General features: G+C 45.6%; 1 protein-coding gene across 1 annotated transcript in view; it reads left to right on the top strand.

Moving 5' to 3' along the window:
- Positions 1–17271, top strand: part of STPG2 (sperm tail PG-rich repeat containing 2) — a 1485896-nt gene that overhangs the window by 1440892 nt on the left and 27733 nt on the right. The window contains exon 14 of the mRNA XM_073638559.1: positions 14324–14478. Coding sequence (XP_073494660.1) covers positions 14324–14455 — 132 coding nt within the window. The 3' untranslated portion in view covers positions 14456–14478. The remainder of the gene's footprint in view (positions 1–14323; positions 14479–17271) is intronic.

Raw genomic sequence — 17271 nt, 5'->3', positions numbered from 1 at the left:
AGACCACCATCAATCCTGGTCAAGTATCCAACGCCTTTGGCTGTGACACAACCCATATTGTCAGGGTTCCTCCACCGAACTTTATAGTTTTTTCGACTTTCTTTATCCGTTAGCCCCTCTTTTCCTTGTTTCTTCCAGACCCATTTGCACCTATCCGAGTCTAGTCCTTTAACTTTCATCTCATTGCTCCAAATTACCCGTTTCCAATCTTCTACTGTTCACTTTTCATACTTTTTTGCAAACTTGAGCCAATGCTTCTTGTGATGAAAAATTGAAGTCGAGGCTTCTTCCCCCTTTTATGACTCACCATTCGAGACTTGTGCATTGTGCTTCGCATGGTGCTTACTTGGACGTCTGTGATCTCACTATTACAAAGCACATGAGCCACCTCCACTGTCATGTTTGTCGGGCCAAAACTGATAGACGTTGCGATGAGCCAACTTGTAGACTCTGATATTTTGCCTGGACATCCACCTCTTGGCTGTTGAAAGGATGGATGGACTTCATTTCTTATTCTTCTAACTGTCATAGCACTCACATGATGCAGTTTGGCAATTTTCTTGGCAGAGAGACCGCTATTAATGAGCTGGATAATGCTGTTTCTCTTTTCTTGGGAAACCTTCTTCATGGCTGCTCCTCGATTACAACCAATGACCTTTTGCTTGAGAATCAACCTAGTAACACACTGAGCTTTTGGGGAATGTGAGAACAGCTTATAATTTTTAGTATACAGGAATAAAAATATTTTTCCACCACCAAAAGCAAAACAGTAACAATGAAGTGACATGACAAGAATCTGCATAATTATTCATATGCTAAATGGTTACAAGTCAAATTTATGTATGAATTAGCCAAGATGATTGTCTATAAATTGATGCTAGTCTCATGTTAGAAGCAGTGGTGGATGGTGAGATATGGAACTTTAACGTCAAAAGTTCAAAATATTGTTGCCCTTTTGCTCATCACTGTACATTTAATATTCTCTGAAGTTTTTAAATAACTTCACTGCAAATTTACTTTCCCTGGAAAATCCATGCAATATGTCAAATTCAATTTTTGTCTAATTCACTCATCTCTACCTTGATGCCTTTCTTGATAAATATAATACTACAGGTTATGGGAATTAGACGTTGTGATTAGTGTTGAGCCACCCCTGTAGTTTTCGAGTTCGGTTCGGTTCATCGAACACCCGTGTGTTCGCCGAACTGTTCGTCGAACTGTTCGTCGAACACCTTCGAACACCATTAAAACCAATGGCAGGCAAACAAAAACACATAGAAACACATAGAAAACACCTTCAAAGGTGTCCAAAAGCTGACAAACTGCTCAGAAGACATAACTAACACATGGAAAAGTGACAAGTACATATAGTCATGCGAAAAGAAAAGAGGTGGAGGAGTAAAAGGAGGGGGAGACACAGATATAGGCATGTCATGCCCTTCTAAAATCCAAAAAGTGAGAAGCCGACATGGCCAGTTCGTTCCTGCCCGTGCCACCTCCGTGTCGCCGGGTTTGTGCCAGAGCCGCGGTGGACCCTGACGGCCAGCCCCCCTCTCCCAATACTGGTGCCTGTCCGCTGGTGGGTCGAGCCCCCCCGTGGTGGGGGGGGTAACATCTGCAGAAGAAAGACCATCTTCCAGCCAAACTAAGATGTCGACTTCTTTTCGTGGACAATGTGATGCGATCCCTTTCTTACGGACACGCCCATCGCTTCAAATTCCAGATGAGGCACAAAAACAGCAGGTGCTTCAGCGGATATCAAGTGCTCCTTCAAGTGGGCTCTCCTCCACCTCAATTTCAACATCACAAATACTCCAGTCCTCAGAGGTGTCACCCCAATCGCACTTGCTTCCTCACAGCTCCCAAGTCTCCAGCTGCCCGTCTGAGTATGGGGTAACACAGATGGTTGAGTCTGCAGAGCTGTTTACTCATACTATAGCCTGGGAAACGGAGGTCTGCTCCAGAGCTTCTGTGAATCCAGACAAGGAAATGATCTGCACTGATGCCCAGAATCTTTATATGTCGGATCCAGGACCAGATGAAGAAGGTTCTGAGCATAATGTAGACCCTCGTTCCCAAACTGTCACTCCTGTTGGTGGAGACAATGATGAAGACGATGATGAGACTCAAATACCTGATTGGAGCGACAACTTGACTTTTCGGTCAGGGCAGGAAGAGGTTGGCTTTGAGGACGACGGGTGTGATAACACACAGGGTGATGATGACGAGGTTGGAGATCCCACTTACTGTCAACCCACAGTCAGCCAGTCGATGAGGTCAACTGAGGAGGTAGAGGAGGATGTGACTAGCCCAGGGGATGGGGATGACTCGGTACCCGGGCCTTTGCCTGGCCTTGGGGATGTCGCGGTGGTCGGCTCCCTGGCCCGTACCCTGGGGTCACTCTTTAAAAGAGTGGATAATTGTTAATTTTAGAAGAATTCGTGACGCCACCTGTGATATCTGGTGAGAAGCACCAGCTCTGCAGCAGTCCACTGAGACCCGTGAAAAGGCAGCTCGATGGTATAGCTCCCCACAGGTGGAGCTAGGTCTCAGGGCAGCGTATGCAGGGGGAATGCAGGACAGGCGAGACCCAGCTGGGTCAGAGCAAGAACGGGAACGGACACGGTAGTCACTTCAGTACCTTTTACTGGAGGAAATTCAGGCACATCCCGGAGCACTGTAGGGTGAAGGGTGAATATCAGGATCCTCCCCAATGAGCGGGTGTAGGGCCTCCTGTTTCTTGCCTCTGCGTAGTAAGTTTCTGACCTGCCTGGAGCTAGGCCTAACTTTGTCTCTGTCCTGCGCTGGCTGACCTTGTGGTAGGGCCTTCTCTTGGAGTTCACGCTCCCACTATGCGGGGCCTAAGCGTCTCCTGGCTCTGTTACGTATCAGCACCTTAGCGATCCAGGGACTTGTAGTTCTCCAGGGATTCCGGTTATGCCTTACTGAATCTAGCTAGCAGGAGCCTTGTGCTCCACTGCTGAACTATTAACTGAGTTCTCTAGACTAGACTGAGCTCCACTGCAGACTGACCTCTCTTAGGCTTCTCTACTGCAGGATCTCTTCAGAGGAACTGAACTGCCTAGCTCCACCTTCCCTATTTATATCCCTAACGGGCTCCCTCTGCTGGTCTGAGGTGGAAAGTGGAGATGTGTGAATGTTTATGGGGGCCTCTTGTGGAGGATTCCATCAATACACTCTTCTAGGATCTGTGATACCAAGCACAGCGGGGCGTCACAGATGCTATTGACGACGAGGTTAGGTTGCGCCTTCCTGGACAGAGACGGAGTACTGGAAGCACGTCAACAACTGCATCCTCAACCACAACTCTGCCTCTGACCACAAGTCGCAGTGGCTCTTCAGGTTGCATGGGCTCTAAGCCTTGCATAGCCTGGGCATTTATTCAGAATGATAAGGATGACCCAACTCGTGTTATCTGTAATATTTGTCACCAAAAGCTAAGTAGAGGCCAAAAAATCCATAGTTTGAGTACTTCATGCTTGTACCGTCACATGGATATGAAGCACAAGTTGCAGTGGGAAGCTCACTGTGCTACAATGCGGCCTAGCAGGCTGGGCCAACCACCGTCTGCCCCATCTTGTGCATCCACGGCCTCTTCAACCTCTGTGACTGGGGGGACAGCAGTCACACATGTTATTGGACGCAGACCTGCCACCTCTTTACGTGCAAAAGCCAGTGTGATTGGCAGGTCATCAGTTCATTGGGAAGTGGAAACACCTAACCTAACATGTCCGCCTGCATCTTCCTCACAGACCGGCAGTTTGCCGGGGACACCCTACTCAAGTAGGGTAAAAGTAAAAGACCATTTCCTCCTAGCCATGAGAAAGCTAAGAGGTTGAATTTCACCATCTGCAAGCTCTTGGCTACAGAAATACTGCCTTTCCGCCTGGAGGACACAGTGGATTTTCGAGACCTTATGTCCGTCCCAGTGCCCCAGTACCAGATGCCCAGTCGGCACTACTTCTCCAAGAAAGGTGTGCCTGCGCTCCACCAGCATGTCGCACACAACATCACCACTTCTTTGAGAAACTCTGTGTGTGACAGGGTGCATTTCACCACAGACACTTGGACGAGTAGGCATGGACAGGGGCGTTACATGTCGCTGACTGGGCACTGGGTAACTATGGTGACAGCAGGACAAGGGGCTGCTGTCCAAGTCTTACCGTCCCCACAAGTTGTGCGTCAATCCTCTTTATCTCGAAGTTCCTCCACTGCTTCTGCCTCCTCAACCTCCTCTCGGTCCTCCACCTGCACCCAAAGCCTGTCTGGTAATGCCACCTGCTTTCTAACTGCGCAGAAGGAATCCTGCACACCTCCTTACTATGCTGGCAGCAGGGCTCAAGGCATCAGTGTTTACTTTGAAATGTCTGGGAAATGTGAGTCACACAGCAGAGGAGTTGTGGTCAGCTCTGGAGACCCAGTTTCATGAATGGTTGTCTCCACTGGACCTGCAACCAGGGAAGGCCGTGTGCGACAATGCTGCAAACCTGGGTGCGGCCCTTCGCCGGGGCAATGTCACACACATGCCTTGTATGGCTCATGTGTTGAACCTAGTTGTCCATAAATTGTTAGCCCACTATCCCGGACTAGATGGCCTTCTGCAGAGGGCACGGTCGCTGTGTGCTAACTTCCGCCGTTCGCATCCCGCAGCTCAACGACTTACATCTCTACAGAAGTCGTTGGGCCTGCCAGTTCACCGGCTGAAATGCGATGTGCCGACTCGGTGGAATTCAACTCTGACCATGTTGCAGCGACTGTGGCAGCACCGACAAGCCCTGGTGCAATACGTTCTGACGTATAGCCTGGGCCAACGAGATCCAGAGGTGGGGCAAATCACGCTGCAGGAGTGGTCTCAGATCAGGGACCTATGAAGTTGACGCGCCCCCTGGGCCGTGGGTACCGCTGGGGGTTGTAGTCGCTGTGGCGGTGACCCGGTCCGTGATCCAGGGCGGTCAATCCAAGGGTAATTTGTATATATGGGTTTTATAATGTCCGACTATGCCACCCCTGGAGTGGGGCAAAATGGGCCGCCGCTGCGGAACAGTCCTCTGAAGCTGGTGGTTTTGCAGCAATGGTATTATTACTCACCACAGGAAGAGTGTAGCTTGAGGGCAGTGTGGGTGGATGATGGTGGTTGTAGTGCAGGGAGTCAGTAATGAACACAGAGTCCGTGTGATGCAGTCCCAAGATCTTTACTCACAGTTGTTGCAGTCCAGATTACAGGTACCAGAGCAATCTCACCCGTCGTGCTGTGCGTACTCAGTGAGGGGCTCAGTCCACCCCCAGATAGCTCCGGAGTACTTAGCAGGACCCCCTTCTGTGTGTCCTTTCTCTGGATTTCTCCCTGCACCTCACACCCAGTGACACTTCTATCCAGTATCCTCGGGCCTTGGCGGGCGACTTGTGTTCCGTCCCCTGGGTCCTTGTGGCTACCTTCTTAGTGAGACTGGTGTGGACTTTTACCTGCAGTACATGAAATGCTGCAGCCTCCGGTTTCTAGTTGAGCCTTGCTGTTTCTCCGCTAGTTGAGGGACCGGTTCCCCTTATCTGGCTTGACCCCTCTACCTCCTCGTAGCAGCAGGAGTACGGGTGGCCTTCTGCACGGCCCGTAGCCCTAGGGTCCCTTCGGTTCCTGGAGCCTTCCTGCTCCCACTCCTCTCTTCTCTCCTTCAGTCCTGGGCCTCCCAGGCTAGGCCCGCCTCTGGAGCAGAGCTCATGCCGAGCCTCTGCTCCTGTCACTTTTCCTCCTCTGACTGGCTTGCTCTTTCTAAGATGGCTTCCTATTTATACTCTCCCTGTCATGTGCTCCTCTAAGCTGCTCCCCTAAGCACCCACTACATAGGACCCTCCCACCAGCTAGGGACCTGGGACTGTGCTCTCCCTTAGGAGCAATCTCGCCCTACCCCCACTGCGGGTATGTGTTGGATGCAGGTGTTAGGGTCCCGAGCCATATGCCTTCCTTACCTGAGGGTGAGATACCACACCTCTGGGTGAGATGCAGTAACTCTGTGGCGACTGAACCCTCAGGGGCGCCACACACCCTTCTGCACAGTTTTGAAATGGCGACGAAGATGTTTAGTGCTGACGACGATGCCATTATCAGCATGACTATTCCGGTGATTTACATGCTGGAGCACACATTAAACAGAATTCAGAGTCAGGTGGTGGGACAAGAGGAGGTGGAGGAAGTAGAGGAGGAGTCGTTTGCGGAAGGGATAACATCTCCAAGGTCCAGACGGTTGGCAGCACCAAGGCGGCAGGCATGGGAGGGTGGGGGAGAGGGATTAACCAGGGCGCATGGTAGCAGCCAAACTGTTGAGGAAGGTGCAGGAGCCGAGGAAGAAGTGGAGGACGAACTGGCGATGGGCATGGAAGACTCATCAGATGAGGGAGACCTTCATCACATTTCTGATGTGCGAGGTTGGGGGGAGAGGGCAGAGGAAGGAAGCATGATTCTTACCTCGCTACCAACACAACAAGGACTTGGTCCTCCTGGATGCGCAAGACACATGAGTGCCTTCTTGCTGCACTACCTGCAACATGACCCTCAGATTGTCAGAATTCGAAGTAATCCCGACTACTGGGTTGCCACACTCTTAGATCCCCAGTACAAAAGTAAATTTGCCGAAATAATTCCTGCCATAAAAAGGGATTGACGCATGCAGGAGTATCTGCAGACGCTGTTGCAGAATCTTTCATGTGCTTTTCCACAAAACACCAGTGGTGCACGTAGTGAATCTCACAGTTCTAACTTGCCAACCGTGGGACTGTCGAGTCTTCATCACTCAAACCATAACAGTAACAAAGTATCTGCTGGTAACAGCAATTTTGTGGAATCGTTTCACCACTTTTTTAGACCATCCTTTGCATGGCCACAGGAGACAAGAAGTCTGACGCATAGTCAATGCCTAGAGAGGATGGTGCAGGAGTATCTCCAAGTGAACATCGAAGCCATGACTGTGTCACTGGACCCTTGCTCATTTTGGTATTCCAATCTGGAAAAATGGCCGGAGCTCGCCACTCACGCCTTGGAGATCTTGTTATGCCCTGCAGCCAGTGTTCTCCCTGAACGTGTGTTCAGCGCTGCTGGTGGTGTGCTGACTGATAAGCACACGCGTCTGTCCACTGAGAATGTAGACAGACTCACGTTCATAAAGATGAACAAATCATGGATTCGCAAGGACTTTTCTACCCCTGTGTTATCCTTGGGAGACTAAAACCTTGAGGATTTGGTAAAATCACCTCACCAACCGTTTTAAGCAACTGTGGGGCAATTGATGCCACTTAACCCTAGAACGCATGACCATAAAAATCTACACTTTCATATACCTGCGGCCTTTTAGGCCCGTGTGCAAATAACATGGAATAACTCAAACTCAAATGACAAACAACTATATACATGAAGAATACCTAGAGTTTCAAAATTCTAACTAAAGTAATCTTGCAGAAAATAGAAAACAATTAACAGGGCGGGCCTGCGAAGCCCCAGGTATGCGTTCTATGGTTAAGTGGTGTCTGAGCCACAATTTTGGGAAAAAATGGAGACTCTTTTTGGAGTCCCCTTGCTGTGTCTTACGTGACGTTGGCATCGTCAATTCCAGGTGGGTTGGGTCGCTCCCCCCCCCCCCCTTTAACTGTAAGAAACTACATACACTATGGCTTGGGGTAACACAGATAGTTGAGTCTGAAGAGCTGTTTACTCAGAGGTCTGCTCCAAATCTTCAGTGTCTGCTAGTCAGCGTAGAATTTTTAACTGCATCTAGCCTAGGCAATACTTTGGGCGTAGTAGCCCAGCTGCGAAGCAAGCTGCACCGCCTGTGTATCTAATAAGAATTTTTAAATGCATCTAGCCTAGGCAGACTGTGGGGACCCCCAACCAAACCCAGACGCTCAGCCCCCCTACGGCCCCCCTTTCCTTGACAATACAATAATGTAACTCTTACAACTGGATGGGTGAGGATCGGTCACAGCTTTATTAACTCTTTATACTCATTCCATTAGAAAGGCATTTTATTTCTAAAATAATTCAGCTTGTTGCAGCATGCCCTGGGTCTCCACTCCGGCAAGTTGGCCAACAAGTGTAACTCTCCAACATGTCCTTTCTATTTCCAGGCCACGGAGGATCCTGTGTACTCGTATGCAGGACTCTGACCCCCACCCATCACTCTTAACGCTTGTTCCACTCCGTCCTGGAGTCCTGACAGGAAGATGTCCAGTACAATATCCATTAAGTGAACAACCTCGGGCCGTATGAGGCCTGCTTTATCTCCTTCCAGTTGTCGGTGTCATACCACTACACCGCCTCTGTCTCTTCTAAATTTTGCCATCCGAATATTTATTACCCGCCTTGTCCGTTCGATGGCCGTGATGTCTCGCGCACCTTGCCATACCGCTATCGGCACAATCTCTGACCATACTATGGCTAGTTTTGTGAAAAATTCTCTGAAGTGCTCAGTGTCTAGTTTCATTATTGCCATTAGTTATGCGCTGTTGTTATGACCTAGGTTTTTTCCCCCGGCCTGTATAACTAAGATGACCGGACCTCTTGTCTCTCTCCCTACCTTGATTACCTCCATTAGTACCTGTGGCCATAGCAGGCCTCTAATACCTCTCTAGCTGAAATATGTGTTATGAAACTCTAATTCCCTTCCGCCTGGGCAGACTTTCGCCCTTTTTTCTGCCCAATACATATACGAGTGGCCTATCACCCACACTGTTGGCTTAGCTTCACCTATAAAAGAAACAAACCATGTTAGGATAACAAGTCCGGTCTTATGTATCTTGCCAAACACGTGGATCGCCATCTCCCTATCCTCTGAACTTCCGTTTCTGACAGTCCTGCTCTTGCTGCTTCCGTGGCCGCGCCTATGCGGAATGAGTGTGTCCCGTAATCTTTGGGGTGGTTCCCTGCCGATGTTATGCATTTATTAAATATAGCTTGTAACTGGTAACTTGATAATGGCATTCCATCAATGTGTGATAGGAAGAAATTACTTTGTGATCTAATGGTTAGATATGTTTTTACTATTGTTACCCGACTCAGTGTACCGTTTGTGGGTTGTAGAAGTACCCAAGTGCCCCTGCCCGCTGAAACCGTTTTCGATTTGTGTATGCGTAGAAGTATTGCATTATTGGCTATGACTACGTCGTGGTGTAATAAGCCTCCACTGGTGGTAATTTTGGATTGAGGGACTAATTCGCTTATGCACAGCGCCCCGAAGAAGGCGATCACAAATGCAGTAGACAGTAGTGTTGCTTCAAATTGGGTTAGGGATATGATGTGAGAAATCAGTTTTAGTGACACGGGACGGGACGTCTACACTCCTGACTTGGCTGACCCCTTTTCCACCCTTTTATGGATTGTCTGATGATGAACCTTTGTCACATCTCCCCAATTCAGTAGTTGGAAGTGAAATGCTACTCCAGTCAGACACCGCTGCGCTGACGCCCCTGATATGCCCCTCATAATTAGCTGGTGGAGAAATTCTATGGTGACTTGTGATCTGGCTTGTTCACATTGGTCAACCCGTCTGCCTGCTACTAGTCGTGTCCACTCTTCCCATGCCTTACCGTATGCTTGCCACGTCGACGGGGCAACTGACGCTCTGATTAATGGCATCAACTATTCGCCATTAGATCCCATAGGGAAGGTGGGCAACTGTTGCCCGATGGGTGGGCGTTGTGGAAGAGCTCTGTGAAAATCTGCCAATTGAATTGTTATAAAGCGTTAGCAGCAGCTTTAGACCCCTCAGCATAGTGACTAGCGCGGACCCATACATTGTGTTTTAGGCACAGGAATGCTAGCCTGGGTAGTAGGCCTAGCACTGGGAGAGACGATGATGCCATCTTATTAATGCAGTGCGCTAGGCTGGTGTTTTTTGTTATGAAGCGTATATTTTTGTAAGCCAGGCGCGGGCCCCATATTTCTATTGCTACCACTATTGGGAAGAAAAATTATTTTCAGGGCTAGATGCAGCTAAAAATTATTATTAATTTAAAAGCTGGTGGAGCTTGGTATAGATGGCCTAATACAATGAGTCCCACACACTGCTAGAAGGCCAAATATTTTTTAAGAGCTAGATGCAGATAAAAATTATTTTTACTTTGCAACCTGATGGAGGTCAGTATAGATGGACTAATAGAGAAAGTCCCACACACTGCTAGAAGGCCAAATATTTTTCAGAGCTAGTTGCAGACAAAAAATTATTTTGAATTTGCAATGTGATGGAGGTCAGTATAGATGGACTAATAGAGAAAGTCCAACACACTGCTAGAAGGCCAAATATTTTTTCAGAGCTTGATGCAGATAAAAATTATTTTTCATTTGCAACCTGATGGAGGTCAGTATAGATGGACTAATAGAGAAAGTCCCACACACTGCTAGAAGGCCAAATATTTTTTCAGAGCTAGATGCAGATAAAAATTATTTTTCATTTGCAACCTGATGGAGGTCAGTATAGATGAACTAATAGAGAAAGTCCCACACACTGCTAGAAGGCCAAATATTTTTTCAGAGCTAGATGCAGAAAAAAATTATATTCAATTTGCAACCTGATGGAGGTCAGTATAGATGGACTAATAGAGAAAGTCCCACACACTGCTAGAGGGACAAATATTTTTTCAGAGCTAGATGCAGACAAAAAATTATATTCAATTTGCAACGTGATGGAGGTCAGTATAGATGGACTAATAGAGAAAGTCCCACACACTGCTAGAAGGCCAAATATTTTTTCAGAGCTAGATGCAGACAAAAAATTATTTTGAATTTGCAACCTGATGGAGGTCAGTATAGATGGACTAATAGAGAAAGTCCCACACACTGCTAGAAGGCCAAATATTTTTTCAGAGCTAGATGCAGATAAAAATTATTTTTCATTTGCAACCTGATGGAGGTCAGTATAGATGGACTAATAGAGAAAGTCCCACACACTGCTAGAAGGCCAAATATTTTTTCAGAGGTAGATGCAGAAAAAAATAATATTCAGTTTGCAACCAGATGGAGGTCAGTATAGATGGACTAATAGAACAAGTCCCACACACAGCTAGAAGGCCAAATATTTTTTCAGAGCTAGATGCAGAAAACAATTATATTCAATTTGCAACGTGATGGAGGTCAGTATAGATGGACTAATAGAACAAGTCCCACACACAGCTAGAAGCCCAAATATTTTTTCAGAGGTAGATGCAGAAAAAAATTATATTCAGTTTGCAACCTGATGGAGGTCAGTATAGATGGACTAATAGAACAAGTCCCACTCACAGCTAGAAGGCCAAATATTTTTTCAGAGCTAGATGCAGAAAACAATTATATTCAATTTGCAACGTGATGGAGGTCAGTATAGATGGACTAATAGAACAAGTCCCACACACAGCTAGAAGCCCAAATATTTTTTCAGAGGTAGATGCAGAAAAAAATTATATTCAGTTTGCAACCTGATGGAGGTCAGTATAGATTGACTAATAGAACAAGTCCCACACACAGCTAGAAGCCCAAATATTTTTTCACAGGTAGATGCAGAAAAAAATTATATTCAGTTTGCAACCTGATGGAGGTCAGTATAGATGGACTAATAGAACAAGTCCCACTCACAGCTAGAAGGCCAAATATTTTTTCAGAGCTAGATTCAGAAAAAAATTATATTCAATTTGCAACCTTATGGAGGTCAGTATAGATGGACTAATAGAATGATGCTATGCCCAAAAGGTTTTACTTCACTAGGTGCAGTAAAAAAATTGGTATTCTATACACAGGTGGTGTGTCTTGCAACACAGATAGGCTACTCCACTGACTAGCACACTCTGCAATAGGCCAAAAAGGATTAGCTTTGCTAGATTCAGCCAAATGCTGTGAAAAAAACTTGCACAGCACTGGCACAGACCTGCCTGGCAAAAAGTGATAGGAACTGATGTAACCTAGCCCTCAAAAGGACTGCAATTTCAATTCTTCTTTACTCCCAACCTATCTATTTAAGAGTACAGACCTGCCTGATAAAAGTTGTATGAAATGATGTAACGTAGTCCTTAAAAGGACTGCAATCACAACTATTCCCTACTCCCAAGCTATCTGTAGATTTGTGCGAAAATTGGCATGAAATAAACAAGGTATAGCGCACACAGCAACAGCGGTGCCGTCTAACACGCAGCTGCAGCAGTGAGAGAATGGTGGCGACGGGGAAAATGGCTGGGTCTTATAGGGCAAGGACATGTGACATACACTGCCAATGACACATGCCCTTGCTTCTGTGAAAAAAAGCACTTCGCTCCGTGTGTGCGCTGCTGATAGGCTGACAGATTGCACCTCCCCACTGTACATGCGGGAAAGAGAAAAAAAAATGGAGATCTTCATTATTCCTGCAGAGATCCATCCCCTGCCCCTCCCCCCGCCCCGCTGTACACTCAAACTGCGTATTAACATTAATTTTCATCATTACTGAGAAAAAATCCAGTTATGATTTTGGTGCACGAACAGTTATCGAACATAACCTCGAACAGCCGAATTTTTCTCAAATCGTTCGTGTTCGCCGAACGTCTCGAACACCGCCCAAAACAGCTCGAATTTGAGATTGGCGAGCAGTTCGAGTCGAACAACGCTCATCTCTAGTTGTGATATTGAATCAGGGAACTAGTTTGATTGCCATATGTGGAGTCAGGATGGATATTTTCCCCCATAATATGGGGAAATGAGCATCTGCCTCATGGGGTTTTTGTGTTCCTATAGATCGACATGTTAAGGTATAGGTTGAACTTAATGGTCTTGTGTCTTCTTTTAGCCTTAAAACTATTAAACTAAAATGTCTCCCATACACAGTTCACAGAGACAAGAGGCATTACTGATTGCTGGTCTTAATGTATGTTCAGTATCAGCTGCATGGAGGAAATTATACAGCAGTATTGAGCAGAGTAGCTGTGAATCCAGCACTGGGATAAGATAAAAAGTTACTAGAAAGCTTTCACTTTGCTCTGTCCCTTCTTCCTCTATTTTGACAACATTGAGATAGCAGTCAATCTTGTTTTGACCAAGACAAATTTTTGCTGTTTTTCACAGTGAATGATGAGTTCAGTAAGTAGGGAGAATCTGATGAAGTGGTTTATAAATCCCTGAACAGATTTCCCAAATAATTGGATAACCCCTTTATTTTAAATTGGGGACTACCTCTCAAAGTTTAAAACCATATGTTGATGAATCGGAATTAGAGTAGAATTCATGTACATATGGCTAATATAATTGTTTTAACTACATAGATGTTGCCATTTTTATGTCTAACGCCCTTTACGACATTCGCCGGACATGTACCGTGCAAGTCGGAAGCGGGTGTATGGAGCCGGTTCATGCAGCGAGCTGGCCCCGTACCCAGCAGTTTATTGCTGTGTATTACAGCTAGGACCTCCCACTAACAAGCGTGGGTGGAGCGTTGCTCCGTCCACGATTGTTAACTTGTTAAATGCGTCTGTCAATCTCTGGCAGCGGTATGTAACACACCCTGGCATGCGTGCACGTCATTCTCTCTGGTTGTTAAGACAGCCGGGGGTCAGGTGATGACCGCTGTGCCTGTCATTACGAAGTTTCTTCGAAACCCTGCCTGTGCCCGGGCTTTGAAGGAGACCGTGAATTTTGCTATATGTAGCGATGCCGTGGTTAACTTTTTACTGTATTTATTAATCACCTTGTGGGACTTGATCATGTCATCTAATTGCTTGTACTATATACAGCAATACTACGTTATTGCTGTATATAGTAAAAATCATGGACTCCTTTGAAGCCAGGCCACAGGCTGGGTTTCAAGGAAGCTCCATAATGAGAGACATAGAAGTCTTCAACAGACCCCTGCTGTCATAGCAACTCATCAGCGCCCTATGATCGGTTCAGGGGGGTGCCAATTGGTGCATACAATGATGCACCCCTATGCGTGTGTGCTGTTAATGACGATGTCAAAGTTTAACAGCTGGATTTTACAGGTTAAAAATTTGGGGAGAGCTTTGCCCATGACTTTTAGAGCCACGTCCTGGCTGTAACACACAGCCATTATCTGCTTGATATGAAGCACACCATGAGCCCGCTCCATACACCCAATACCAACTTGCACCATACATGTACGACGGATGTCAGTAAAGGGTTAAATTCATGGAGTAACACTTGTCTATGAATTGAATTTCCTAGGAAATTCACACAAACTGGCGAATTTGAATTTTGCTGGATCTGTTATCTGTACCTAATAAGTCAGGCTGTGTTACAAATAACAAAATGGAACTGTAAACCTATATTTGAAGTATTTTATCATAATGTCTGCATTTATTTCTACAGATGAGCCCTGTTTTTAAGGACACAGTACTGAAAGGTACATTTAATGCCACACTTCCAAATCCTTTGGTGAGTTATGTGGAAAATCCTCTAAAAAAACAAGCAGAAAACCAGCTATTCTCTCTCAGTGTATGATTTGACATAAGCAATTATACATGGTAAGTGCTTACTTTCTAAAACCGTGTCCTTTTAAATCTATTGAAAAATAGTTCATAGAAACAATTATTTTATTAATCAAGTTGTGCTCAAACTTTTATGAAACTTAAAAGTAAATGTCAAACAAATTATTTTTACAAATGCAGGAAGGTAGGCCTGGTCTTAGGCAGAGCTGGCCCAATTGTTCTTATTGTCACCCTTCTCAATTATTGTGTACAGTATGATGCTTAAAGGCAAAAAGTGTATTTTGTAAAAATAACAAAATAAATCGTATTCACCTGCTGTCACCCACGGGGATCCAAAGAAGGCTGTTCCATGGTCTGTGCAGGCACTGGGAAGTGATAACTGTGCTGTTCTATCAGGAATATGATCACTTCAGATTCTGCAACAGATTACAAAGCAGCTGCTGATCCTGCAGAGTGACAGCAGGTGAGGATGATTTCGTTTGTCAATTTTACAGAATCCTGCATCCCCCCAAGTTAATGAGCACATTTTGTCAAGACAATCCCCTTTATAAAAAATTAAATATTGACTCAATTGTGACAGGGGGCTGAAACAAAGCATACAGGGATGGTGGATCAGCAAACAATCAAAGAAACTTTATTGTGTCACTTGGAGGATATTCCACAGACCATCAACATAATTCACCAGATTTTGCAACGCAGCAACAATAAAAGGAACTAATCACGGGTTACCACTCAATGCTGATGACTACTAACACACAATGGTCCTTAGAAGAACTCCTAAAATATAGTAGAGAAGACAAGGCAGGTGTCCTATCATAACAGGTTGATAATCCCCAATCTCTAATAGTCCATGCCGTGCTACCCGCATCTAGCTTGTGCAGCAAATCCTCTCCTTCCAAGACACAACAGACAAAAACAACCCCAAACATGTCTTTACACATTTTTACTAACCTCTTGTGATTAAACCATGCATGGGCTGATGTGCTCACAACCCACCCCCCTAAACCTCTGGTATATGTGACTCAAAGTGTGGAAAAAGACAGTCAATGATGTCATGTCTCAGAACAGTCTGCAGGGCTGTGTAACAAGGAAGCTCCTGGCAGAGAGAAGCACAGGCCCACATTCTCCCCAACAGATGCAGGACAGTAAATGACAATGGTGGGCCTGGTGGCCCATGAAGACAGAATATGGGTGATACACTGTTGCAACCCCTTACCCTCTCAGTGTCAAGACAAGTAACCTTAGGTCTTGAAGTCCAGGAAGAGACCAGCACTCGCTTCATCCATAAAAAAAGAGATTATTTTAGTAAAGATAAAATCAGCAACAGTTCACACAGCAGTATTCCATGAGGCATAGTGGGAAACCATGAATAGATAAGTCAACGCGTTTCTGACCCTTGTGGTCCTTAATCACAGGCAGAGATTAAGGACCATAAGGGTCAGAAATGCTTTGCCTTATCTATTTATGGTTTCCCTCTATGCCTCAAGGAATACTGCTGTGTGAACTGTTGCTGATTTTATCTTTACTAAAATAATCTCTTTTTTATGGATGCAGAGAGTGGTGGTCTCTTCCTGGACTTTCTGCTTTGAACTTTTATGATCGTGCACTAGACAGGTGAGCTGAACTACAACCTTTCTCTCCTAACCTTAGGTCTTGCTAAGTACATGCATGTAGACATAGCCAACACGATTTATTACTTCTCCTGCCTGGACAATCCATCAACATTTTGATGTTGAATCCCTCTTTGATATTGTTTACTGAAGTTGTAGGGTTGAAGAGCCAGTCTTGATTTTCGTTTTCCCCTTGGCTTAATCTTGGGTTACTGCATTTACAAATTGTCATTTTATATTTCCCACATCATTTCCTAAGAAAATATCTGCAGGCAGGCCGCTCAACATCACAACCATGCATTGCTTGGCCCCAAAGCCAAAGTCCAGAAGGCTGGCAGGTCATGTCGTAGTGATGTCATCTCTTCTTCTGCTAAAATTACCTGTAGACAATGGATAGGCCAATTTGTTGCAGGTTTGCCCCTCCATCAGTTAGCTAAGCACATGGCTTTCAAATGTCCATGCAGCCCACATTTATAATATCTTTGCTGGAACACTCTCCCTTCAATCTCCATACTGGCGGAGGAGGTAAAGGAACTTGGAGAATCCCTCCTTCACTGGTTTGATGAACAGGTGGCTTACAGATGCCCAAGATGCCCACATCCATAAAATTTGTGCTCTGCTACTTTCCCTCTCAGTAGCTTTCCACAGAAGGAGGTAGAACAATTTGAAAGCAGATTCACATAGAAACATGAGGTGTTGATCTAGTTGGAGGGTGAACATTGGAGACTGGAGCATAATGGATCAGTGGTGGTGGGGTGCTGGAAGTTCTCTGTCCCTCAATTAGAAACTTCTTCCACTAAGGTTTTGAGATCCTCATCAGCCAAAGTTGCAGCTTTCTCTATTGAAGCTAGTTTCCTCTCACACACTAATTTCCTGATCTCAGTGGGGCATTTGTCATAGAACTACTATTTTAAGATGACATGTAGGACCTTCCCAAGAGTTATGGCTCCAGCCAGTAATGATATGCTTGGTTAATCATACGTGCATATGTTTTGAAAGACTTATCTCCATTCATTGCTGGGCAATTGTCCTCCATGCCATGCTCTTATTCCTCCTCTGCCAACAAGTTTGTGGTGGGGCATGTGACAGAGCATGCAAAGCTGATGGATCAGTAAACAATTGAAGAAACATTATTGTGTCACTTGGATAACATCCACAGAACATTGAAATAATTTTCCAGAGTCTGTAACACAGTAATATTAAAAAGATAAATCTGGGG

Source organism: Phyllobates terribilis, unplaced genomic scaffold (genome assembly GCF_046119375.1).
Source record: "Phyllobates terribilis strain yellow unplaced genomic scaffold, ASM4611937v1 Scaffold_1__5_contigs__length_1240528914, whole genome shotgun sequence".
NCBI classification, from domain to species: domain Eukaryota; kingdom Metazoa; phylum Chordata; class Amphibia; order Anura; family Dendrobatidae; genus Phyllobates; species Phyllobates terribilis.
This window is presented reverse-complemented; position numbering and strand designations above follow the sequence as displayed.